We start from the raw sequence: 27,253 nt of genomic DNA, 5'->3' as shown, positions 1-27,253 counted from the left end.
ACTTTTGCCATTTTAATTATAGTATATCTTGGTGTGGACCTCTTTGGGTTCATCTTGTTTGGGACTCTGTACTAAGTCCTAGATGTGGATGTCTGTGTCCTTTGCCAGGTTAGGGAAGTTTTCAACTCTAATTTTTCGAATAAATTCTATACCCTTTTGTGTCTTCTCCTATTTGGGCCTCTAAACTGCTAATGTTAGTATGCTTGCAGTTTTCCAAGAGATTTCTTAAGCTATCCTCATTTTCATAAGTTCTTTTTTCTGTTCAGCTTGTGTGATTTCCATTACTCTGACTTCCTGTTTGCTGATCTGTTCCTCTGTATTGTCTAATCCACTGTTGATTACATCTAGTGTATTTTTAATTTCAGTTATTGTGTCCTTCAGCTCTGTTTGGTTCTTCTTTGTATTTTCTAACTCTTAATTTCTCACTTTGTTCATTCATTCTTCCAAGTTTGTTGAGCATCTTATGATCATTACCCTGTACTCTTTGTCAGATGGATTGTTTATCTCCACTAACTTCTTCTTTGGTTTTGTTTTGTTACTCTGTTTGAAACATACTCCTCTATCTCCTTGTTTTACCTAAATCTATTTATTTCTATTGCTTTGACCAAAAGGTTCATTCAGGTTTTTCCACTGTTATGGAAAAATCTGAACAAACCTTTTGGCCAACCCAATATGTAGTAGGTAGGCCAGTTATTGTATATTTCCCAATTTTGGAGAAGTAGCCTTATACAGGAGACGTCCTATGGGGCCCAGCTGCATGCTACTCTTGGTCACTTAGAGCTGTATACCCTTGGGGTGCCCTCTGTGGACTGTGTGGGTCATTTTGTTGTTGGGGGGCCGTGTACTGTGGACATGCTGGTAGGCAAGGCTGGCTCCCAGCCTAGTTGGCTGCCAGGTCCTGCCTCATGGATGGCTGCCAACCCACTGGTGGTGGGCCTGGCACAACTGTCTACAGGATCCCAGGGGTCTCAGATCTGGTGTTGGCCCATAGGTGGGAAGGGCCAGATCCCTCAGAGGCTGAGGCTGGTGCTGGCCTGCTAGTGGGTGGGTAAAGCCCCCAGGACTAATAGGCTAGAGGGCTAGAGGGAGTACTCCAAAATGTCTCTTGCCAGCACCAGTATCTTCATGGTAGAACAAGGTCCCCCATTGGGCTGCTACCAATATCTGTGTCCCCAGGTAGTGTCCCAGTTGATACCTTCCTCTCCAGGAGGCTCTGCAAGATTAGCAAGTGTTTCTGACCCAGGCTCCTTTCAAGTTACTGCCTCTGTATTGGGAGACCATGTGAGATTTGACATGCACCCTTTAAGAGCAGAGTCTCTTTCTTACAGCCTTCTAGCTGTCCTGTACACAAGCCCTGCTGACCTTTAAAGCTAGGTGTTCTGGGGACTCATCTTCCCAGTGCAGAATCCCTATGCTGGGGATCTTTGTGTGTGTCTGTAACCCCTCATTTCTTGGGGAAAACACCTGCAACTGTGATTATCCTCTCCTTTGTGGGTCCTTACCTGGGGATGTGGGTTTTGACTATACCATGTCTAACTTTTTTAGCCAAATGTTTAATTTACTTTATTTTCTCCTGATACAGGTGTTCTTGGCTGTGTGAATTTTCTTCTCAACTTGTTGGGCTATATTCTTTAGGTTCCAATGTGTAGTATTCTCCTTATTTCTAAAGGTTTTGCTGTTTTGGTTTCTTTTTTAACCCAGAACCAAAGGTTTTGTTGTTGTTTTAAAGTGGAAAAGCCATGGTTTTATTTTAAATTTATAATTTTGGTGCATTGTCACCAGAGTAATTTGACTCTCCTATTGTTACTTTTGAATTTATTAAGATTTTCTTTATGGCCTTTCTTAAAGGTTAATTTTTATTGATTGGAAACTTAAAAATTGGCTTTTTCTTGATAAAAAATAGTTAAGCAATAGTTATTTCTCTAATAATTATTTATTAATACCTAGTTCATATATCCAGAGGAGGCAATGGCAGCCCACTTCAGTACTCTTGCCTGGAAAATCCCATGGACGGAGGAACCTGGTGGGCTGCAGTCCATGGGGTTGCTAAGAGTCGGACACGACTGAGCGACTTCACTTTCACTTTTCACTTTCATGCATTGGAGAAGGAAATGGCAACCCACTCCAGTGTTCTTGCCTGGAGAATCTCAGAAACAGGAGAGCCTGGTGGGCTGCCGTCTATGGGGTCGCACAGAGTCGGACACGACTGAAGTGACTTAGCAGCAGCAGCAGCAGTTCATATATCCATCTAAAATTTTTTAAGGTTTATCTATGTTTGGCTACAGTGGATCTTCATTGCTGCATGCGGGCTTTCTCTAGTTGTGGCGAGCAGGGGCCGCTCTCCAGTTGTGGTATGTGGGCTTCTCGTTGCAGTGGCTTCTCTTGTTGTGGAGCACAGGCTGTAGGCACACGGGCTTCAGTAGTTGCAGCATGTAAGCTGAGTAGTTGTGGTGCGTGAGCTTAGTTGCTCCTTAGCATGTGGGATTCTCCTGCATCAGGGATCAAACCCATGTCCCCTGCATTAGCAGGCGGGTTCATAACCAGTGGACCACCAGTGAAGCCCTATCTAAAATTTTGAGGTTGTAGGACTTCCCTGGTGGTACAGTGGATAAGAATCTGCCAGTGCAGGGGACACTGGTTCGATCTCTGTTTCAGGAAGATTCTACATGCTGCAGAGCAACTATGCTCACGAGCCACAGCTACTGAGCCTGTGTGCTGCAACTACGGAAACCCATGTGCCTAGAGCCTCTGTTGCACAACAAGAGAGGCCACTGCACTGAGAAGCCCGCTCACTGCAACTAGAGAGTAGCCCTCTCCACCTGCACACAGTCATGAAGACCCAACACATCCAAAAATGTTTAAAAATAAATAAAAATAAAATAAAAATTTGAGATTATAAAATCTGTATTTGGCAATAATGTGAAACTTTAGCAGCCCAGTTAAAGACATTGTAGACATATTTTCTTAAGAGGGAAATTTTTCCTGATGCATACCAAAATTATGCAGTTTCCATACATAAGTTTCTATATATACAATAAAGAATGCTTTAAAACTTGAACTGAAAATTTAATGAAAAATAAAAGGTATAGCTAGTATAGATAAAATAGGAAAAAAGTATAGGTCTTGTATTTAGTATATGTACAAAGTAGTATATATGGGTTTCCCTGGTAGCTCAGCTGGTAAAAAATCCTCCTGCTATGCAGGAAACCCTGATTGATTCCTGGGTCAGAAAGATCCCCTGGAGAAGGGATAGGCTACCCATTCCAGTATTCTTGGGCTTCCCTGGTGGCTCAGATGGTAAGAATCCACCTGCAATGTGGGAGACCTGGGTTTGGTCCCTGTTGGGAAAATCCCCTGGAGAAGGGAACAGCTACACAGTCCAGTATTCTTGCCTGGCGAATTCCATGGACAGAGGAGCCTGTCAGGTGACAGTCTATAGAGTCTCAAAGAGTCAGACACAGCTGAGCGACTTTCACTTCACATATATGTATATGTATATATTCTTTTTCCTTACAGGTTATTAGGCAATATTGAGTGTAGTTCCCTGTGCTATACAGTAGGTTTTTGTTGGTCTTCTGTTTTATATATAGTAGTGTATATATGGTAATGTGAACCTCCTAGTTTATCACTCCCCCTTTCCCCTTTAGTAACCATAAGTTTTTTTTCTGTGTCTGTGAGTCTTTTTCTGTTTTGTAAATAAATTGATTTGTATCTTCTTTGTTTTTTTTCAAGATTCTGCATGTCCTGTGATATTTGTCTTTGTCTGACTTCAGATAATCTCTAGGTCCATCAGTATAATTGCAACTGGCATTATTTCATTCTTTTTTATAGTTAAGTAGTATCTTCCATTTGTGTGTGTGTGTATCTGTATCCACACACACCCCACATCTCCTTTATCCTGTCAATTGATATTTAGGTTGTTTCCATGTCTTGGCCATTGTAAATAGTGCTACAGTGAGTATTGGGGTGCATGTATCTTTTTGAATTATAGGTTTGTTCAGTATATGCCCAGAAGTGGGAATGTAGATAACTAGTTTAAAGGAACCTCCATACTGTTCCCCATAGTGGCTGTACCAATTTATACTCCTGCCAACAGTGTAGAAGGATTTATTTTTCTCTACACCCTCTCCAGCATTTATTATTTATAGACTCTTGATGATAGCCATTCTGACCAGAGTGAGGTGATACCTCATTGAAGTTTTGATTTGCATTTCTCTGATAATTAACTAGTGATGTTGAACATTTTTTCATGTGCTTGTTGGCCATCTGTATGTCGTCTTTGGAGAAATGTCTAGCTCTTCTATTCATTTTTTGATTAGGTTGTTTGTTTTTTTTTGAACTGAGTTTGTGAGTCAATTTTATAATTTGGAAATTAATCCCCTGTCAGTCACTTCATTTGCAAATATTTGCTCTATTCTGTATGTTGTCTTTTGTTTATGGTTTCCTTTGCTGTGCAAAAGCTTTTAAGTTTAATTTGGTTCTTCCATTTATTTTTATTTCTATCGTTCTAGGGGAAGAATCCGAAAAGATATTGCTGCAGTTTATGTCAAAGAGTGTTCTAATCTGACCAATTTAAAAAATGAATGTATAGGGAAGTTTCTAAAGCTTAGAGTCCCAGTTTCATAATTCTGGCATACATCCCTGAGTTTTGGTTCTATATTCTTTAAATTGCTTGTTGATGGAGTTATTCTTTACATTTGTAACTCCATGGACTAATAGCCCACCGGGCTCCTCTGTCCTTGGAATCCTCCAGGCAAGAATACTGGAATGGGTAGCCATACCCATCTCACCCAGGGATCGAACCTGGGTCTCCTGCATTGCAGGCAGATACTTTACCATCTGAGCCACCAGGGAAGCCCAATGAGTGCTCTAAGATCTCTGGGTGGGGGGAACTATTCTTTGCATATTTCATGAAAACCCTGTTTTATTGTTATCGGAACATGTCTGAGTTGACTTGATAAATTGTCATGTTTGTGTTCTGATGGAAGGATGGGTCACCTCTGTAATTTCTGTATAATACTTTACCTTTTTTTTGTTGTTGTTAGGCTATTTATTTGACTGCTACCTTAAAATACAGGCCGTAAAAATGCCAGCTTGTTTGGACTTAGAAGATGACCTGGACAAATGATAAAAATTAAGAAAAACATTTTGGTGAGTGAAAACTTATATGAGAGTAAATATGGCTCAACTCAATTCCTACCAGTGGAATGACACTACCAAAGTTATATAGCGAAATTCTCTTAAAATGCCTTCTGTTTCTCTGAAATTAAGACCTTGATCTTGCTCTTTTTTTATTCTCTCTGTGAATCCACAGACCTCCCAAGAGGCACATGATAACACTTAAATGCATTTTAAATACCTGGTCTCTTCCAGCATTCCACCAAACCCAGCATAACTCACTGAGGCCTAGTGTTCTACCAGGCTTCCCAGGTGGCTCAGACGGTAAAGAATCTGCCTGCAGTTCAAGAGACCCAGGTTTGATCCTTGGGTAGGGAAGATCCTCTGGAGAAGGGAATGGCTACCCACTCCAGTATTCTTGCCTGGAAAAATCCCATGAACAGAGGCGCCTGGTAGACTATAGTCCATGGGGTTGCAAAGAATAGAACACGACTGAGCAACTTAACACTCTAGTGTTCTACCAGTTTTGTAAGTTATACTTGGATTTAACTCAATCCAGGTTAGACTTAGACTTATTAGACTTAATTAGAAACTGACTAGACTTAATTAGAAATTGAAAACTGATGGCTGGTGGGCCATATGCAGCAGTGTGTTTCATTTGGCCCATAGGGTATTTTCCAGAAATATAAATCTGTTCTTAAATTTGGAGATTTTACTCAACATATGGATTTTGTGCTTAGTCGCTCAGTTGTGTCCCACTCTGCGACGCCATGGACTGTAGCCTGTCACGCTCCTCTATTCACGGGGATTCTTTAGGCAAGAATGCTGCTGCTGCTAAGTCACTTCAGTCGTGTCCGACTCTGTGTGACCCTATAGATGGCAGCCCATCAGGCTCCCCCGTCCCTGGGATTCTCCAGGCAAGAACACTGGAGTGGGTTGCCATTTCCTTCTCCAGTGCGTGAAAGTGAAAAGTGAAAATGAAGTCGCTCAGTCATGTCCGACTCTTGGCGACTTCATGGACCGCAGCCTACCAGGCTCCTCCACCCATGGGATTTTCCAGGCAAGAGTGGGGTGCCATTGCCTTCTCCTTAGGCAAGAATACTGGAGTGGATTGTCATGCCCTCCTTCAGAGGATTTTCCCAACCCAGGGATTGTACCCAGGTCTCCCACATTGGAGGCAGATTCTTTACTGTCTGAGCCACCAGTCTTTTCTTAAAATTCAGAATGTTAGTCCTGTGCCTGCGCAACTCCTTCCATCCCTCCAGAAAGAAAGTAATAAAGTGGAGCAAAGTAGCAAGTGCCTAGCATAGATGGGTATTCGAGTTTCCCATTGCTCAAACCATTCATACGTATATGCAAATACATTTGATATTCAACATTCTTCCCTTATTTTACACACCTGAAGCCTGTAGGTATATGAATTTGTGATTTCTGAGGTGTATAATAGTGTCTTATCTTTTTACTCAAATGGCAGATAATCTGAATAGTCTGTGACAATCTTTTAACGATTATTCACATATAAATCTGAATATGTATAAATACATATATTTATATCTGAAAAGACTCTTATAAGTAGCTAAATATATGTAATATATGTGAAAAGTAAATTTATATTTTTATAAATATGTATTCAAATATATATATATTTAAAACCTACTGTGATTTGGAAGATATTCCTAAATAAGCTGTTTCACATTTCCTATGTCTGGCGGAATTTTACTGTGAAACAGTATGGTGTTTCTGGTATGCTTGCTTTTCCCTTTTTAAAAAAAAATTTTTTTAACTCTTTATTATGATCAGTTTCAAATATATGTAAATTATAGTACAGATAAAAATACAGTGAACACGCATATACCCATCATCTATAATTAGCCATTATTAACATTTTGTTAGGTGGGTCAGTGGTAAAAGAATCTGCCTTCAAAGTCGAGTTTGATCCCTGGGTCAGGAAGATGCCCTGGAGAAGGAAATAGCAACCCACATCCGTATTCTTGCCTGGGAAATCCCATGAACAGAGGAGTATCTGGTGGGCTACAGTCCATGGGGTCACAAACTCAGATATGACTTAGCAACTAAACAACAACATTTGGTTGATCTGTTTTTTTTTTTCCTGAATTATTTTAAAGTAAACTATAGACATCATGACATTTTACCTCTAAATGCTTCAGTATGCATCTCGTGGGACTTCCCCAGGGGTCAGTGATTAAGACTCTGGACTTCCATTGCAGGGTTCGGTCCTTGGTCAGGAACTAAGATCCCATGTGCCACGTGGCATGGCCTAAAAGATAAATGCTTATTATCTCTTAAGAGATAGTAAGCACATTGTCCTTTATAACCACAGCACCATTATTATCACACCTAACAAAGTTAGTAGCTGACTTCTTGTCTGCCAGTAGGGAGTTTTCCAAATCTGGATGCACAGCCTACATGCCATGACCAAGCAGGGATTTGTTTGTTTGGTTTCTTTTCTTTGACTTTTGTAGGGGAGTTTTGCCGGGGATCTTAGTTCCCTGACCAAGACTAAGGATCAAAACCGTGCCCGTGCAGTAGAAGCCTGGAGCCCTAACTAGTGGACCACCAGGGAATTCCCAGGCAGCAGCTTTTAAACCCTTAGAATATTTTTTAGTTTTATTTATTTACCTTTAAAGTTCCTTGATATCAGTAAAATGTAGAGAGTGATTGACTAAGGGCAATGGTATTTATAAAGGATTTTCTGAATGCTGTTTTTTCTTAACCATTCAAATTATACTATTCCTTTGTAACACTGATGGTGCTAGAAAAGGTTATAATTGCCAGACTATAAGGTACTCTGCTCAAATGTAAATTTTTTTTTCGTATTTACAACAGAGAAATTTTCGCCCTTAAGGTTGCTTAGGTTAGTTTTTGAAAAGCCTTTGCTCTTGAAGTTTACTGACTATTTAAAACAGAACCGTTAATTTTTAAAAGTTGATTCTTTTTTCCTATTTGTGCAGGAAATATAATCATAGTACAGCATATGCAGCTTTCCTTTTTCCTAATGACTTATAGCATATTTGGAAAATAGGAAAATTTACCAGCAATCTTGCCAACCTAGTACAATCACTATTTGTATTTTAGTTGATTTATTTTCAGTCCTTTTTTCTTAATCATCTTTAAAAAAAAAAAAAACCCATAGTTGTAATTATGCTTTATGTAAGGAATTTTTTTTAATTAGAAGATTTGTGTGAGGTTCTTATTTCCTTGCCATTCTTGCTTAACACACATTGATAAAAATTGATGTTTATTCATTCACTTTTGGATTAAGAATGTGATCATTAGTCCCAGAGATAATGGAGGAAATGGCCATGTGGTGTGGTCTTTAATATTTGTGTTCTTTGGTAGGCAACATAACTGAAAATAGCAGAAAATTTGAGTTCTCTAAACCTAAAAGTTAAAAAGTAATTTGGTTCTGTCCTAGACGTAGTTCTTTGCCTCTGTAAACATGTGGTAACCAGTTGTTTTCCTTTTGCAAAAGTATTTTTCTTTTTTTTTCTTTCAAAACTTTTTCTTTCTTTTTTTTTCTGTTTCTGAATCATTATTTTTAGCTATGCCACTATCAATAACCCTTTAAAAGTTATTTTAAATGGTCCTTGTGAAAGACTTTGGAATTTTAGGTAGTCATGCAGATGCTCTTAGTTAGGTCAGGTTGTCCTTTGCAGGTTGAAGAGGAGGACTTTAGAAACCTTGGTTGCTCTGAAGCATTTGTTAGGACAGGAGTAAGCAGAGTCTTGTGGTCAGCCTGAGTCTTGCTCTGTGGGGGTCAACCAAAGGCTTATATGAATTAACTCTTAGAAGATACCTATTTTAGTTTCTTGTGATCTCTTGTTCCTTTCTGCCTATATTCTAGGCTAACAAAATAAAAGGAATTTTAGTTAAAACTGGTAAATTTTTATTTCTAGTATCTTTGAGAACTTATAGAATATCTTAATTAAAATAGTTTATCCTCACTGTAATTTTTAATTTACTTTATAGTATTTTGTTATTACTTGTCAAATAAATTAGTTTTCATAGAACTATATATTGTTGATTGTGTAAGTATGTGTTGTAATACTTTTTTGTATCTTCTGTTTTGAAAGGTTTTTTTATTGTCCACTTGACATATGCTTCTGGAATAATATTCACCATGGTTTTGAATGACCTTCCAAACTTAGAAGACATCTATACTTCCTTGTGTTCATCAACAGTAGAAGACTCAGAGATGGATTTTGACTCTGGACTAGAAGATGATGACTCAAAAAGTGATAGTATTTTGGAGGATTCCACAATCTTTGTGGCCTTCAAAGGAAATATAGATGATAAAGACTTCAAATGGAAATTGGACACAATATTGGAGAATGTGCCCAATTTGTTACACATGGGTAATTTGCTTAATTATTTTTCCTTTTGTTACTGTTTTTGAATTGCCCTTCTGTGGTTATCTTGAGTTTTACAAAGTACAGCTGTGCTGTACTTTGCTGTAGGTTGAAAGGCTGATTTTAATTGCAAAGTTGGAATTTTAGGATTTTTTTTCATAGAAATGCTGTTGTATTTTTTTAAGTACATGGAGTGACTGAATATAAAGCATTGCTTAGCATTGTAATCCTTAAATTATCTGTTCTAATGGATAGGAGCAGGCTTCCCAGGTGGCTCAGTAGTAAAGAATCCAGCTGCAATGCAGGAGGCGCAAGAGACACAGGTTCAATCCCTGGGTCGGCTAGATCCAGCCCCTGGAGGAGGAAATGGCAATCCATTTCAGTATTCTTGCCTGGGAAATCCCATGGACAGAGGAGCCTGGCAAGCTACAGTCCATGGGATCACAAAAGAGTTGGACATGACTGAGTGACTAAACAACAACAACAAAAATGGATGGGAGTAATTCTCCAGACCCAAATTTATTTATTGTTTTTAGCTCTCTGGTCTTTAGTTTCCTGTCCTATAAAATGACTGGCTCTTTGAGGCCACTTAAAGCTTACAAAAATCTTTTACTCCATGGCTTTTTTGGCTTTACTTAAAATGTATTTGAAATTTGTTGTCTTAAATTTTAGATCAGAGGTTAACTAATAGCCCACTGGAACCAGTGTGCAGCCATGTGTTACATACTTTAGTTTTTCTGATTATTTTTTTGTTTGTTTATTTGTTTTCTGGTGTTTGAATTTTATTGCCAGTGCTTCAAGAAATAGATATTTTACATTAAAATTCAGATTTTGGATTTGTCTTTATACAGGAAAGGTCTAATAACATTGAACTCTCCTATCCCAGGTGGTGCTAAGTAGCAGCTGCCGCTGAAGATATACCTTCCCCTCACCATAGTCCCATCTGGCCTCTTCACACATTTAGATAGCCTATAGTGGTCTTACGGGAATTTGTGCTTGTCGACTTTGGTTTATATGTTCTCCATCTTTTCTGGTTAGCACAATTATTTAATCCCTTCAGACATAGTGCAAAGCCTAGATTTTATCCTTTTATCACAAATCTTAAGTGCTAACCAACTTTTTTAGGTTTTGAGGTCTTATTCTTTAGAATTAATGTCAGGAAGAGAGCTTTTTAATTTTTTTTCAATGGCTCTTTTTTAAAAAAAACTGTTGTTTCAGGCTTCTTTCTAGTTATGGATTATTTAATACATTATTAGAGAATTTTATGGTGCAAGTTGTAATTGCCACCATAATCATGTTATGATATATCATATTTTAAGGGCTAGCTGGGTCTGATTGTTCATTGTTCTTAATTATCCACATTTTTTCTTGTTTTTAAATAGCTGAATTAGTTTATTAATGGGTTTTAAATACATTAGTAAACTCAGACATGGTTATCAGTTATATTCTTGGTCCAAAAACTATTTTAAGTTAGATGTTCTCAAATATGATGAAAGTTAAGAAAAAAAAATTTTTTTGATAAAATATAGCAGTGTTATAGTTAAAATTTTTTCTTTAGGCTTATCACAAGTAGCTAACATCAAAAGCAAGTTTAATGTTTGTCTGGGCCACATAGGTATAAGATTCCAGTACTGTTCAGACTGAGAAGAAGCCCTGCAGCATTTGTCCTCTGTGGTAGCAGAATCTCAAGCTCCCTGCCTTTTGCTATTTGGATGTATAAGTGTCATGGAAAGGAAAATGGCCTGAAAATCAGAGCTGGATTTTAATGCCATTTTAGTGATAGGTAGCTACTGGATTCTGGGTAAATCTCTTAGATTTTCTGGGCTTCAGTTTCCTCCCCAATAAAATACATTTGGACTGAATCATGCATAATCCTTCCTAAATTTCCTAGATTATATATCTCAGTGCTCTTAGCCAGTGGTCTCTTTTTTTCCATATTAGAACAAGTGGACTCCATGTCTGGATAAACTGATAATGTATAATGGTTTTGGAGGTAGAAGGGGCTTTTAGGGAACATGTAGACACTTTCCCCTATCCATGTAAATTTCTTATTTTGAGGACATATATGCCTAAATGACCATTTTCTCAATACTTGAATGTATAATTGAATGGAGGCTACAAAAGATTTGATGTAGCTGAGTTTATAACAAAAGGAAAAATTATTTTGGGGTTGTTGGGGAAAAAATGTTTTTTTACTATTATCTAACTGGACCTCGGATTTGCTTTCCATCTGTAAGCTGTAATTATAAACAACATTACCTGCTCGATTAGTTTAACTTTTGCATTATAATTTAAAAACATCTTCGAAGTTTGCATTGACTTTTCAGGTTTGCTGAAATGTAATGTTTTCTTATCCTAACTGAAATATAGTTGTGAGATTTATGTTGCTTTTCTCCTCAGTTTGGTGTGCTTCAGTGGAAATTCTACTCTTGTTTAAAATAGAAAAAGATTAGAAATCAGAGACGTAAAGAATCAAGACTTAAGCCTTCCTTAAACTGAAGCATTTACAGGACATTGGAAGAAATGTTTGCTCCCTATATCTCTGAATATGTTTCACAGAGATGCTCAGTGAAAATTTAAATATAAGTACTAAAAGTTCAACTTTTTCATTTGAAGAAGTATAATTGCTTAACATTTTATAAGTGAATCTACTATCTTCCTTTTCAGTGCTCTTTCTTTAAACAAGTTTAGTGAATTGTAGCTGTATATTCCCTAATATCCTACAGTTGGCATATCTGCCAGTTGAATTTTTATAGAATTTCACTTAAAATTAGAAACTTAAACTTTCTTAGCTTTTCAGTTCACATACATTAAACTGAGTCTAGAAGTAGACCTTATTCTAGTAATTTAAACTTATCTCTCCCTTCTCTCATATGATCCTTATTCCATCTTACTGCTTTCCATCTATTAAGTGCCTGTGGTATGTCAGGTGCTATGCTAGATTTTTGGCATATTATTATATAATTTAGCACTCACAGTCTCATGAAGTAGTTTTTTCATAGTTTTAGAGAAGAAAAAGGTAAGTTTCAGAAATGTTAAATAACTTGTTCATGATTTCCCAGGTGCTAAGTGGTAAAGCTGGGATTAAATTTAAGGTTTAATACCAAAGCTTAAGCTCTCTCAGCTACTCCATACTGGTATTCTACCTTGTTCTTTTACTTCCTTGTTGTTGTTCATTCCATGTCTTCTGATGGCTAAAACATTACTAATATTATTCTCTTCCTTTCATGACCAAGAATCCAGCAAGCTAAAGGTACAGAAGGTGGAGCCCTGGAATAGCGTGCGTGTGACATTCAATATCCCCCGGGAAGCAGCGGAGCGGCTTCGGATCCTGGCTCAGAGCAACAACCAGCAGCTTCGGGATCTGGGAATTCTCTCCGTTCAGATTGAAGGTACATGTCTGGTTCCAGATTATAGGAATACTAGAATATAGCATGATTTATAGCATGTGCCGCTTTGTCTGTTCCTCTTAAGTTGAATTCACAATGCCAGGTAACTCACAGAAAGCTAACCAAAATGATCACATGGATCAGAGCCTTGTCGTGGTGAAGAAGGGGCTTGCATAGCTCAATGAAGCTATGACAAAATGTGGTCCACTGGAGAAGGGAATGGCAAACCACTCCAGTATTTTTGCCTTAAGAACCCCAAGAACAGTATGAAAAGGCAAAAAATATGATACCGGAAGGTGAGCTTCCCAGGTTGATAGGTGTCCAATGTGCTACTGGAGAAAAGCAGAGAAATAGCTCCAGAAAGAGAGCTGGGCCAAAGTGGAAACATTGCTGAATTGTGTATGTGTCTGGTGGTGAAAGTAAAGTCTGATGCTGTAAAGAACAATATTGCATAGGAACCTTGAATGTTAGGTCCATGAATCAAGGTAAATTGGATATGGTCAAGCAGGAGATGGCAAGAGTAAATATCAACATTTTAGGAATCAGTGAAGTAAAATGGACAGGAATGGGCAAATTTAATTCACATGACCATTATATCTACTACTGTGGGCAAGTATCCCTTAGAAGAAATGGAGTAGCCCTCATAGTCAACAAGAGTCTGAAATGCAGTACTTGGATGCAGTCTCAAAAACAACAGAATGATCTCTGTTCATTTCCAAGCAAACCATTCAACATCACAGTATTCCAAGTCTGTTCCCCAACCACTAATGCTGAAGAAGCTGAAGTTGACTGATTCTATGAAGACCTATAAGACCTTCTAGAACTAACACCAAAAAAAGATGTTCTTTTCATCTTAGGAGAGTGAAATGCAAAAATAGGATGTCAGGAGATACCTAGGTTAACAGGCAAGTTTGGCCTTGGAGTACAAAATGAAGCAAGGCAAAGGCTAACAGAGTTTTGTCAAGAAAACACACTGGTCACAGCAAACACCCTCTTCCAACAACACAAGAGATGATTCTACACATGGACATCACCAGGTATCAGATTGATTATATTCTTTACAGCCAAAGATAGAGTGGCTCTATATAGTCAGCAAAAACAAGACCTGGAACTGACTGTGGCTCAGATTATCAGCTCCTTATTGCAAAATTCAGGCTTAAATTGAAGAAAGTAGGAAAAACCACTAGGCCATTCAGTTATGACCTAAATCAAATCCCTTATGAGGATACAGTAGAGGTGATGAATAGATTAAGGGATTAGATCTGATAGACAGAGTGCCTGAAGAACTATGGACTGAGGTTGTCACATTGTATACAGGAGGCAGTAACCAAAACCATCCCAAAGAAAAAGAAATGCAAGAAGGCAAAGTAGTTGTCTGAGGAGGCCTTACAGATAGCTGAGAAAAGAAGAGAAGCAAAAGGCAAGGAAGAAAGGAAAAGTATACCCAGCTGAATGCAGAGTTCCAGAGAATAGGAAGGAGAGATAAGACCTTCCTATGTGAACAATGTACAGAAATAGAAGAAAACAATAGAATGGGGAAGACTAGAGATTCCTTCAAGAAAGTTGGAGATACCAAAGGAACATTTCATGCAAAGATGGGCACAATAAAGGACTGAAATGGTAAAGACCTAACAGAAGCAGAAGATATTAAGAAGAGGTGGCAAGAATACACAGAAGACCTGTATAAAAAGGTCTTAATGTCCCAGATAACCACAATGGTGTGATCACTTACCTAGAACCATACATCCCAAAGTATGAAATCAAGTGGGCCTTAGGAAGCATTGCTACAAACAAACCTAGTGGAGGTGATGGAATTCCAGCTGAGCTATTTCAAATCCTAAAAGGTGAAGCTGTTAAAGTGCTGCACTCAATATGTCAGCAAATTTGGAAAACTCAGCAGTGGCTACAGTCTGAGGAAAAGGTCGGTTTTCATTCTAGTTCCAAAGAAGGGCAATGCCAAAGAATGTTCAAATTACCATACAATTGCACTCATTTCACATGATAGCAAGGTAATGCTCAAAATCCTTCAAACTAGGCTTCAGCAGTACATGAACCGAGAACTTCCAGATGTACAAGCTTGACTTAGAAAAAACAGGGCAACTAGTGATCAAATTGCCAACGTGTGTTGGGTCATAGAGAAAGTAAGGGAATTCCAGAAGAACATCTGCTTCATTGACTACTTTAAAGCCTTTGACTGTGTGGATAACAACAAACTGTGGAAAATCCTTAAAAAGATGGGATTGTACCAGACCACCTTACCGGCCTCCTGAGAAACCTATATGCAGGTCAAGAAGCAACAGTCAGAACTGGACATGGAACAACAAACTGGTTCAAAATTGAAAGACAAGTTCGTCGAGGCTATATATTGTCACCCTACTTTTTTGACTTCTATACAGAGTACATCATGAAAAATGCCAAGCTGAATGAAGCTCAAACTGAAATCGAGATTGTTGGGAGAAATATCAACAACCTCAGATATGCAGATGATACCACTCTAATGCCAGAAAGCTAAGAGGAAGTAAAGAGCCTCTTGATGAAGGTGAAAGAGAAGAGTGAAAAAGCTGGCTTAAAACTCAACACTGAAAAAACTAAGATCATGGCATCTGGTCCCATCACTTCATGGCAAATAGTTGGGGGAAAAGTGACAGATTGTGTTTTCTTGGGCTCCAGAATCACCGTGGATGGTGACTGCAGGTACAAAATTAAGACATTTGCTTCTTGGAAGGAAAGTTATGACAGACCTAGACAGCGTATTAAAAGAGACATCACTTTGCCAACAAAGGTCCGTCTAGTCAAAGCTATAGTTTTTCCAGTAGTCATGTATGGATTTGAGAGTTGGTCCATAAAGAAGACTGAGTGCTGAAGAATTGATGCTTTTCAACTGTGGTGCTGGAGAAGACTCTTGAGAGTCCCTTGGATAGCAAGGAGATCAAACCAGTCAATCCTAAAGGACGTTAGTCCTGAATATTCATTGGAAGGACTGATGCTGAAGCTAAAGCTCTAATACTCTGGCCACCTGATGCGAAGAGCCAACTCATTGGAAAGGGTCCTGATGCTGGGAAAGTTTGAAGGCAAAAGGAGAAGAGGGGGGCAGAGGATAAGATGGTTGGATGGCATCATGACTCAGTAGACATGAGTTTGAGCAAAGTCAGATAGTGAAGGACAGCGAAGTCTGGTGTGCTGCAGTTCATGGGGTCACAAAGAGTCAGATATGACAGCGACTGAACAACAAGTTACTCGTGTTACCTGTGCTTCACATTGTAGCACTTTAGTATAAAAAGGAGTTGAGGCTCTCGTTGGGTCCTGATGCTTCAGCATCCATAGCCTCAGACTCCATTCCCTTGGACTGATTTTGGCTATCAGTCTGTCCAACATTGGTTTTACTGGCACCCTAACCAAGGACTGATTTGTCTTTTAAACAATATCTAATTTCAGGGCTTCCCTAGCAGTCCAGTGGTAAAGACTTTGCCTCCAATGCAAAGGGTGTAGGTTTGATCCGTGGTCAGGAAGCTAAGACCCCATATACCTTGAGGCCAAAAACCAAAACTTAAAGTAGAAACAATATTGTAACAAATTCAATAAAGACTTTAAAAATGGTCCACATTAAAAAAAAAAAAAAAAAAACCTTAAAAAAATACCTAATTTCATCTGCTTCCTTTCACCCAATATGCCTGATTTAGTATTTGTTTTTTATTTATCTAACAGAGGCCCTGAACAATCCTTTTGTAGTATTCATTTGCAGATGTTTTTGTCAGCATGATCTTTTAAAAATGAAAATACGGTACACACACACCTTAAAACCGTGCTATGACTGGCCATTATTTGCAGAATAATGTCCAAACTCTGTATTGTGACCTCGGGCTTTGCATAGTCTGACCTTTACATTTCTCATCTAGTCTTATCTTGTCCAGCTCTCCTCCCTCCTCCTTGCTGTCTGTTCTAGCCTCTTCAGCATTCTTTTGGTTCCTTGAATATACATTTCTTCTTCCTGTCACAGGTCTTTTGCATTGGTGTCTCCTCTGTATGGATATCCCTACCATTCCCTTTTCCATTAGTTATATACCCAGCCTTCAAGTATCAGCTTAGATCTTAAGGATGTGTTTTCTGAACTCCTTGACTGAATCAGAATCTTTTTTCACATGCTCTTGCAAAAGTCTGGTTTTCTTCAGCTCTGATCATTTCTTACACTTCGACTAGAGCAGTTATTTTGATGATTGTTTTGTTCCCCCATGGACTCCAGGCTCCAGTAGGGGCAGAAACCATATTTTGTTTTGCTCACTGTTACATCTTTACTTGCCTGTGCATGTTAAGTCTTTAATAAACATATGCTGAATAAAAGTAAAGGAAGCACATATAATAGCACTAGTTTGCTTTGGCTCTTGGAGTACATGATAAGCAAAATATGGGCTTTGCCTTTATGAACTCAGAAGGAGCTCATGACCTTGATGAGGGAGATAAACCTGAGAGAGGTAACTACCAAGTATGAGGAAGCACAGAGGAGCGTCTGTCTTTTGGTGCCCAACGTACTAAAACCTTCTTTCCCCCTCCTGCGTTGGTGCAAACAGGGTGGCAACCAGTGAGTGATTCCAGCCTTCACTTGCCCTCGTCAGCCAAGCCCTTCTGACCCTGTGCTTGCATAGGTCCCAAAAGTTCCACAAAACCTCAGTAACTGAAAGGTCAACATTTTATGTTTAGGAGTGAGACACATTTTGTGCAGTTAAGATTATAGGTTATTGTGCCCCAGAAGGAGCAATAACAACAAACAGATTGTTAAGAGATTGATTGAGAAATGAGGTGAATTCCATAATTTGATAAATAAGAAACTAGTGGCTTAAACAATAACCAGTTTGTTTTGATTGTCCAAAAGGATTCAGAAAAGTAAAATTAATTCACTGCAATCTATTAAATATAGGATGAACTTTTAGGAAGTGTAGAAGTCAAACAGCTATTGTTAATAACATCATATAGGTTGTTTATGTTTTATAAGCACATCAACATACATTTTTTTATAAGAAACATATAAGCAGTTTCTTAAAAACCCTAAACATTTTATAGTCTATGTTACCTATTTACCTGAATTATAAGGGCTTTGTGGTAGTGTTTTCCAGTGGAGAAAGGAAACACCTTTCTCCACTGAGAGCAGAGTGTGTCTCACTCTTCTCTTTTTTTTTTTAAACCACAAATAAGATCTTTTGTTTGTCACCATTAAAAGTCTTCATTTTAAACAGGTTCTTGGACTCTTGGCTTGTATCCATTAGTTTGTTCAGCTTTAGCACCTGTCTCATCCCAGCAACTTTTCCAGAACTACTGCCTTCGCCATGTAGCTCCGTGAGTTTTCCCTCTTCAAACTGGGGCTTCTTCAGCATTTTTACTTTTCTAACGAAGACATCATGGAGTGGAAAAATAGGTTTGCGAGCTTTTTCTCTGTCTTTTCCAGTGCTGTCTGGAATCAGTTTGTTGACATCCTCCTTCAAGTCATTTGTCTGCACCTCTCAGGTCATGATTTCCATCATCTTCTTGTGAATCTGGCGCACCTGCTGGTGCTGGGCATAAGAGGTCTTCCTAATCTGATTGTTGCGTTTTTTAGTAAAACACACATGAGAACAGATGAAGCACGTTGATATCAACGTGACTTCAGTCATGGTCTGCCATTTTTTGACCATCGAGCACATTTTGTCACAGGTAAGATCCATACCATGGAAATCTCAGGCAGGTTTTGCCCTGAACATCCTCCGTAATTAGCTTGAATTGTCTAAAGGCAACTTCATCATTCTGCAGATCAGCAAGATTCATTTCAAAAACACAACCCTTGAGGCCATCAGATGTGATTTTGTTTCCTTGAGTTCTTGTGGTCAGTGCTTTCCTACTGTTCCTTGTATTGAACGTAGCTGGTGCTTTCACATCATACCAATCTTTCTTAGAAAATGGGTCAACCACTTTCTTCTTGGCTCCCTTTCTGCCTCCTTTCGTAAGGCGCTTATTCTTGCCGACCGTCTTGGTGACGTTCAGAAAGCCAAAAGGGCAGACGCATAGCTTACTTGAGAACTTCGGTGAGCAGGGCAGAATGCACTGTCTGTAAGACCCCAAGTTTCTTCTCTTAATCATTCCTATTTCTTACAGGTCTTCAAAAGAGTAAGACTCCTGTTTATTCCTGTAGCCATAAATTAAAATAGAAATACCAGCATGGAAGCAAAATAGATAACATATAAGAAATTATGAAATTTACATGTGGCAGTGTTTATCATACTACAGAAAAGAGTTTTTTTTTTTAACATTTGGAGTACAGCTATGTCCCGGGTGATCTCCTTTTCTCTTTCCACATCCACTGGGAATTCAGGCAAAAGTGAAAGTGGTGGCAGCAGCTGTTGCTTTTGTGAAACTGATGACGGGCTCATGCCTTTTAGGTTATAAGAGAAGGTATTGCCACTATTGTGGTGTCTGCTGCAGGGCTGGAGGGACAGGCTGTCCTACACCCAAGGACACACAGTCTTTTCTCCATTGAAGAACACTCCTTGTACCCTTCTTTTGAGTTTTGGCCAGGGAGTTGAGGAGACATCTCTTTTGAGGACATTTTGTGACTCCTCTGTAAATTTATTCTGATTTAAAGTAGGAGTCCGTAAAGGGTCAAAGAGTAAAAATTTTTGGCTCTGTGGGCCAGAAGATCTCTGTCAAGACAACTCAGCTGTGCTGCTATAGTGCAAAAAACAGTCAAAGCAATATGTAAATGAGTGAATGTGGCTGTGTTCTAGTAACACTTATTTATCTGAACAGGCAACAGGCTTGATTTGGCCCATGGGTCATAGTCTTCCAACCCCAGTCAGCAGGTTGGAGAGCCAGTAGTGTTCTCTTCTATGTGTGTTTCCTTGACAACAACTAACTTATGTGCAGCTTGCAAATAGGGAAATAACAGTAGTATAGTATGGAAATTGTGTTTATTCATACATTATTTTTTTTTCCAGGGCAAAGGGAGTTAGAATAGTAGGAATAGAAGGTTAATTGTCCATAAACCGTTTGATCTGTTGCTTTATGGCTGGGAGTCCTTTCAGCTTTTTTTTTTTCAGAAAATTGAGAATGAGAAGTTACACTCATGTACCTTCCCCAGAAGTACGCCCTCAGCATTGCGTGGCTCTCAGCTTGTGAACTTTACTTCCTCCCATGCCCACCTGGAGATGGCAATGGCAACCCACTCCAGTGCTCTCGCCTGGAAAATCCCATGGACAAAGGAGCCTGGTGGGCTGAAGTCCATGGGGTCGCTAAGAGTTGGACACGACTGAGCGACTTCACTCTCACTTTTCACTTTCCTGCCTTGGAGAAGGAAATGGCAACCCACTCCAGTGTTCTTGCCTGGAGAATCCCAGGGACAGGGGAGCCTCATGGGCTGACGTCTATGGGGTCACACAGAGTCGGACATGACTGAAGTGACTTAGCAGTAGCATGCCCACCTGGAGGGCAGCCCCACCAGCTCAAAGCTCCATTGCATCTGCATTCTCTCCCAGCTTTAACCAGGCATTTCCACTCTAGTGTTCGGGTGTGTTGCCTACACCAATTTTTGTTTTCATTAGAGCTCTAGTTACAAAGTCGCATGGGTTTTGAGTTTGCCTCAACAGTGTTTCTCCCATGAAACCTATTATTTTCAGTGTGAGATTTTTGTGGACCGTGAGGTTTTCCTGGAATGCAATTGTCATATGGAAAAACTCCTATGATTCTTTGTAAGGTTATGATAAGATGACTTTTCATCATGTAGTCAGTAAATAGCTAATGAGTGCCTGTTATGTACACCAGGTACTGTTCAGTGTTTAAAGGATATAATTAAGGTGGCCATAAAATTTATCTTTTAAATTAGGAAATGAAAATAAATAGAGTTACTATGAATAACTATTAATAACTATCCTGGGAGAACAGATATAACGGGGAGTGTGTGTACGTGCTCAGTCATGTCTGACTTTTTGCGACCCCATGGACTGTAGGCTCCTCTGTCCATGGGATTTTCTAGGCAAGAATACTAGAGCGGGTTGCCATTTCCTACTCCAGAGGATCTTCCCGACCGAATGATCGAGCCCATGTCTCTTGCATTCCTGCATCAGCAGCTAGATTCTTAACCACTAGTGCTACCTCAGAAGCCCATAAAGGAGAGGCAGACAAGAAAATAAGTGAATGAATAACTACATGGAATGTGCTCTGAAGAAGTAACAAGATGTTTTGATAAGGGTGACCTGACCTTGGAAAAAATGATTGGAGAAGACTTTTGGGGCTTGTGACACTTAATCTTAAACGGATAATTGAGAAGATGGTTTATGTGAGGAGTGCAGGAGAACTGCTCTAGGCAGAGAGAACAACTTGTACAAAGGCCTTAAGGTGAAAAGTGGGTTTGTGTGCCTAAGAAAGTAAAAAATCCCACTGAGCCTGAGTCCTTGTTATTGAAAGAGAGACTAGTTTGAATTGAGATTAGAGAGACTGGCAAGGACCACATCTGAGCTGTTAGTAACAGCCACAAGCCACTTTTATGATCTGTTGTCCATTTCAAAAACAAAAGTTCTTCCACCTAGAATGTCTTCACAAATTTAGTATGTTAATAGTTCTTTCCCTTTGGTGGAAACCCTCAAGATCTGTATTCTTTTTCTCTTTTATTCCTAACTCCCATAGGCAATTTAGAACATTGTATAGCCCCTGGCGATTGGTCACTTATTGTTAGGATATTTGTTCCCTATTACCAAGCTATCTGCCTGGTCACAATAGTTAATATTTTATCTGTTTATCTAGCTGACCTATATCGTGACAAGACAGAAAACTGCTGTGCCTTCATTGGCTTCATTCTTTGTCATCTTCTCCTAAAACAGTAAGGAGCATGGTGAATGCAGCCTTTCAAATCCTCAACCACAGGCTAGCTATACTTTTTTCTGTCCACAAGGTGGTGCTGTCTACCAGAGTAAGAATAGTCAAAATTTGGGTTTAAGCTCAGGAAGCATCCCAAAACTTGTTTCAGAGGTCTTTTTATTAAGTGAGGTTTAAATTGCCCCTAACTCTAGTAGTTAACTCCAGCGGGAAAGGAAAAGCATGTGATCTTAAAGGAGCACAAAGGGCTTACAGGGAGTCTGCTCCTTAAAGTGAATAGTGGTTATGTGAGGTTTGCGTTGTAATTATTCTTTGAACTGAATTTGTTTCATACATTCTTCTAGGTACATGATATTTACTAAAAAATAAATTTCATCATGTCATTCTAATTTTTAAAAAAATAAATTACCTCTAACTTTCAGATCAGATCAGATCAGATCAGTCGCTCAGTCGTGTCCGACCCTTTGCGACCCCATGAATCGCAGCACACCAGGCCTCCCTGTCCATCACCAGCTCCCGGAGTTCATTCAGACTCACGTCCATCGAGTCAGTGATGCCATCCAGCCATCTCATCCTCTGTCGTCCCCTTCTCCTCTTGCCCCCAATCCCTCCCAGCATCAGAGTCTTTTCCAATGAGTCAGCTTTTCGTATGAGGTGGCCAAAGTACTGGAGTTTCAGCTTTAGCATCATTCCTTCCAAAGAAATCCCAGGGCTGATCTCCTTCAGAATGGACTGGTTGGATCTCCTTGCAGTCCAAGGGACTCTCAAGAGTCTTCTCCCAACACCACACTTCAAAAGCATCAACTCTTCGGCGCTCAGCCTTCTTCACAGTCCAACTCTCACATCCATACATGACCACAGGAAAAACCATAGCCTTGACTAGACGAACCTTTGTTGGCAAAGTAATGTCTCTGCTTTTCAATATGCTGTCTAGGTTGGTCATAACTTTCCTTCCAAGGAGTAAGCGTCTTTTAATTTCATGGCTGCAGTCACCATCTGCAGTGATTTTGGAGCCCAGAAAAATAAAGTCTGACACTGTTTCCACTGTTTGCCTATCTATTTCCCATGAAGTGGTGGGACCGGATGCCATGATCTTTGTTTTCTGAATGTTGAGCTTTAAGCCAACTTTTTCACTCTCCACTTTCACTTTCATCAAGAAGCTTTTTAGTTCCTCTTCACTAGAGTCTACTCAATTGGAACACTTAGTGACATTACCAACCAGGCTATTGTGAGGTTCAAATAAGATACAGTTTCTTAAGCATTAAAATCCCTATACAAATGTTGCTGTTATCATATCTCAGAGGTAGATTAGTAGCCAGGGTATATGCTCTTCATTTCATGAGTTTCTCCTCTGCATATCTCTTTATATTGCAGTTGTTGAAAGGAAAATGGTATTTTACTTACAAATATCACAGTGTCCCCATGCCATTGTATGTTCTTTCTGTGTTAGACCTACTCATATTTCTAATTTCTGATCATAAATTCTCAAAAAGTAATCCAGGATTTGAGACTTTCTGAGAATATTTTCTTCCTACATACATATAAGATGAGTTGATTGAAAATAAATATTCAGCCTTCCAAGCTTCCGCTGACACCATACATCATTAATGATTGTCCATCTACTGTATTGTGAGAATTAGTTATGTTCTTCTTGTGCTTCATGTAAGTGAACGTGCTCAGGTGAGGTTGAAAAGAGGCCTGTATAGTATTGACTCACCCTTTTTGTGGTGGTAAACTTAGCATAATTCTTTAAAAACACATAAAACTAAAGCTCTTGTATATCTGTTTTTCAACAAAATTTACATCTTATTCTGATGATTTCCTTTTAAACCTGACTATCATTTTCAGGGGAAGGTGCTATCAACCTGGCTTTGGCTCAGAACCGGAGCCAAGATGTGAGAATGAATGGACCCATGGGAGCTGGAAGTTCAGTTAGGATGGAAGCGGGATTTCCCATGGCAGGCGGTCCAGGTGAGATCTCCCACTCAGTTGTATGACATTTGACCAGTTTCCTTTTTTTGGCTTTATTTGCTAATGTATGATCGTTTGAGTCCTGCAAGATAGGTGGGGGTTCCTAACACATTTCTGTTGATTGGTTCAGGAAAACAAGACATGAATGTAGACTCTTAGGAGACTAGAATCACAGAGCATGGAGCATATATAGTCTTTGCGATGTTTGGGGCTCATACTTAAAGGTAGATGAGCCCTGAGCCATGCAGGAAACATTTATTGAGTTCTCATTGTATGATGGGACCTATGCTAAGTGTTGCAAGTAGAACTGAATAAAACATCTTTTATCCTCAGGGTGTTTATAGCATCACATAGCCTTCTATGTTATGAAAGAGAAAGAGTCACCTTTCTCTGTGACTGAGAATCCAGGAGTTTGTGCAGGCTTAGGTGGAATCTGTAGAAGTATGTGGGAGAGTATGTGTTTTTATGTATTTAGAATTTGAGAGAGTTACAAATTAATTTGCTACCTTTGTAACTTTCTGTGAGTCACAGAAAGTTAGAATTGAGTTGGTACTCTCATTTTAAGCTGAGGAAACTATGGAGTTCACAGAAAGGAAGCAGTTTGCCCATGGTCAAGTAGCAGTGGGCAAATCTGACTCCCGAGGTCAGTGCTATTTTCACTGCACTAGAGAAGGCAGTGGCACCGCACTCCGGTACTCTTGCCTGGAAAATCCCATGGGTGGAGGAGCCTGGAAGGCTGCAGTCCATGGGGTCGCTGAGGGTCAGACACAACTGAGCAACTTCACTTTCACTTTTCACTTTCATGCATTGGAGAAGGAAATGGCAACCCACTCCAGTGTTCTTGCCTGGAGAGTCCCACGGACGGGGGAGCCTGGTGGACTGCCGTCTATGGGGTCACACAGAGTCGGACACGACTAAAGTGACTTAGCAGCAGCAGCTTTCAGATTTTTTTTCTGCTGTAGGAACTTTTATTCAAATAAGCCAGAAAAGCACAGCTGCTGTGACTGAAGGAGAATCTAAGTACGTGAAATTATACCCGATCATTCACTTCCAGCCTACCACAGTAGCTCTTGAAGAAATGCAGCAGAATAGAGAAGCTCAGTTTATAAAGCCATTTTTTTCTAAACTGTAGCAGAAGACTTGGCCATGGAGAACTGGAACTAGGCTTTTATGCTGGCACTGCCACTTAGTGTTTACCTCAGGCGAGTCACTGTACCTCTCCATGCATCAGTTTCTTCACTGAGATAATAGTCCCTATAATCTTTTGAGCTCTTGCTTGAAGATGGATGAGCCCTGAGCAGTGCAGCAGACCTTCACTGAGTTCCTGTTGTGTGTCAGGACCTGTGTTGTTGGGCTGTTTTGGAGTACTGTATAGCAAATGGAAAATACCCAACCTGGAACCTATAGTAGGGAGTTAAATTTAGTTCTCTGAAGAAGTCTGAGCATTTGGTGTTAAGGCAGCTTGATGAAAGATTATAGGTAACACTGTTGCCTGTATTGAAGAGCCAGAAGAGTGAGCAGAGTATAGCCAAGTTGCATATAGTTAGTGCAAGAAAGATCAGACCTAGGATGAGACTCAGGAAATCTGGGTTCTAATCTCAACTTCTGGTCAGATGTCTTAATAGTTACTGGCCTTAGTTACCTGTAAACATATTTATGTCTAAGAAACAATATTACAGATCCCTTCCAACCTTAAAATGTTAAGACTCCATTAAGCCAACGTCAGCACACTAATTGCAGGCTCTCCTAGTATCTGGCAAACAGCAGGCATATTTACTAAGTATCTCTGAAAAGTGAGTGTAAATTTTAGTGATGTATGTAATTCATTATCAATATAGGAAACTTAAAATCTTTAGGTTGAAATTAGATTGGTGTTTAATGAAGGACACTGTGGTAAAATATAAAGCTTCAAGAATAATCAATTAGTAATGATCTGTAGTCACAGTAATATTTTAACACCTAGATACTTTTTTTACTGCCAAGTATACTTAAAATAAGAATGTTTTTTCTCTGTCTTCCGTTGGGACAGTGGATGCAAACAAAATTTAATATTTAAACAAATTTTTCTAGGGAAAGAGACCTTAACTAACCTTTAAAACTATAATAAATAATTTTAGAATTGTGTATCTAGAATGTCTTAGACTAAATTATTCTTAACACTACTTTATTCTCTTTGCATTGGCAACAGAAACTTGACTGATAAGCAGGAGTCTTTTGAAATGAAAACAAAATCCATAGCCAGTTTTTTTTTCATAGCTTCATAGAATCCCAAGATTAGTGAGGTACCATAGTAGTCATTTAGTCATGTGTCGTTACTGATGTTTTGAATCGATAATTCTTTCCTATGGGGAGCTGTCCTGTGCCTTGTAGGATGTCCAGCAGCATCCCTCACCTCTGCCTATCAGGGGCCAGTAGCACCATCACACCTTCCTCCTGGTTGTTCCAACAAACTATCTCCAGACCTTTCCAGATATCCCTTAGGGGACAACATTGCCCCCAGTTGTGAAGCATGATTCTAGTCATGCTTCCCACATAGTGCTAGAATGTATTCTACAGTATCCCTCCTGAGTATGTTAGCCAGCATGTGCTTAAGCATTTCTGGGGATAGGAAGCTGATTGTAGACTAAAAAAACCTATTTCTTTTTATTTCCTAAGAACTTTCTTACTATCCGATTACCGTCTTTGGAAAGTGGGGTGGGGTTCCAAAGAAACAAATCCATTTTTAACAGGTAAACATTTGCCTAACTGCCCTATCTCAGCTACAGAACATCTGAAAATTAAATAGAACATTTAATGCACAGATGAGCTTGTAAGACAATATGGAAAAATCCTCAGGGCAAGAACAAAGAAGAACATTTAAATAACAGTGAACACGTGAAGGGAGAAGGAAATGGTAACCCACTCCAGTATTCTTGCCTGGAGAATCCCAGGGACAGAGGAGCCTGATGAGCTGCCGTCTCTAGGGTCACACAGAGTCGGACACGACTGATGCGACTTAGCAGCAGCAGCAGAACACCTGAGGAGATGCTGCAGGAGCCAAGGGATTTGAGTTTTAATGGCTAAGAGGGATAAAATAGGAGGCCTTGCCTTGGGTCCACATAAAGAAGGAAGTTAGAATTCAGAATCCTTCATGAAGCCAATAGTTTGAGTAAAAGGTAAATAAGAAAAAGTTTCACTTTTTGGCACAGGAGGCTGAAGGCAAAACTTGTCTCTCTTGGTCTGGGCTCCAGTTGAGTGTGGGAAAGGGTGGTTATAGAATTGCCTTCTCTATCCTCATACATGTTGGACATGTGTCATTGAAATGACCCAGAAACAGCAAAGCTGTTAGTAAGTGGTTCTAAAGTGGTAATAACCACTGAAGCTCTCACCCCAAACCATTGCAGATTTCTCATACTTAAGCTGCCAGTTATAAACGAGCTTATTCTCTGAATTTATAAAATTTAAGATTAGACCCTCTTTCCAGAATTCTAGGTAATAGGAATATCAGCATGTTTAAAATAATGAAAATTCTAAGAAGAGAACAAGACACTATCAAAACACAAAGAGAATTTAGGGGGGAAATAGAATCTACAG

At 39.3% G+C, this 27,253-nt stretch overlaps 1 protein-coding gene and 1 pseudogene across 9 annotated transcripts in view; one reads left to right on the top strand and one right to left on the bottom strand.

The window, feature by feature from the left end:
- Positions 1-27,253, top strand: part of NCOA6 (nuclear receptor coactivator 6) — a 96,426-nt gene that overhangs the window by 30,465 nt on the left and 38,708 nt on the right. For 8 of the 9 annotated variants that reach the window (XM_070381623.1, XM_070381622.1, XM_070381621.1 and 5 more), the window contains 4 exons: positions 5,046-5,151; positions 9,213-9,494; positions 12,725-12,880; positions 23,558-23,680. In XM_070381623.1, coding sequence (XP_070237724.1) covers positions 9,260-9,494; positions 12,725-12,880; positions 23,558-23,680 — 514 coding nt within the window. In that variant the 5' untranslated portion in view covers positions 5,046-5,151; positions 9,213-9,259. The remainder of the gene's footprint in view (positions 1-5,045; positions 5,152-9,212; positions 9,495-12,724; positions 12,881-23,557; positions 23,681-27,253) is intronic. The other variant, XM_070381617.1, reaches the window with a different exon arrangement.
- On the bottom strand, positions 18,098-18,982 carry LOC102267426 (small ribosomal subunit protein eS1 pseudogene; annotated as a pseudogene).

This window comes from Bos mutus, chromosome 13 (assembly GCF_027580195.1).
Source record: "Bos mutus isolate GX-2022 chromosome 13, NWIPB_WYAK_1.1, whole genome shotgun sequence".
NCBI classification, from domain to species: Eukaryota; Metazoa; Chordata; class Mammalia; order Artiodactyla; family Bovidae; genus Bos; species Bos mutus.
This window is presented reverse-complemented; position numbering and strand designations above follow the sequence as displayed.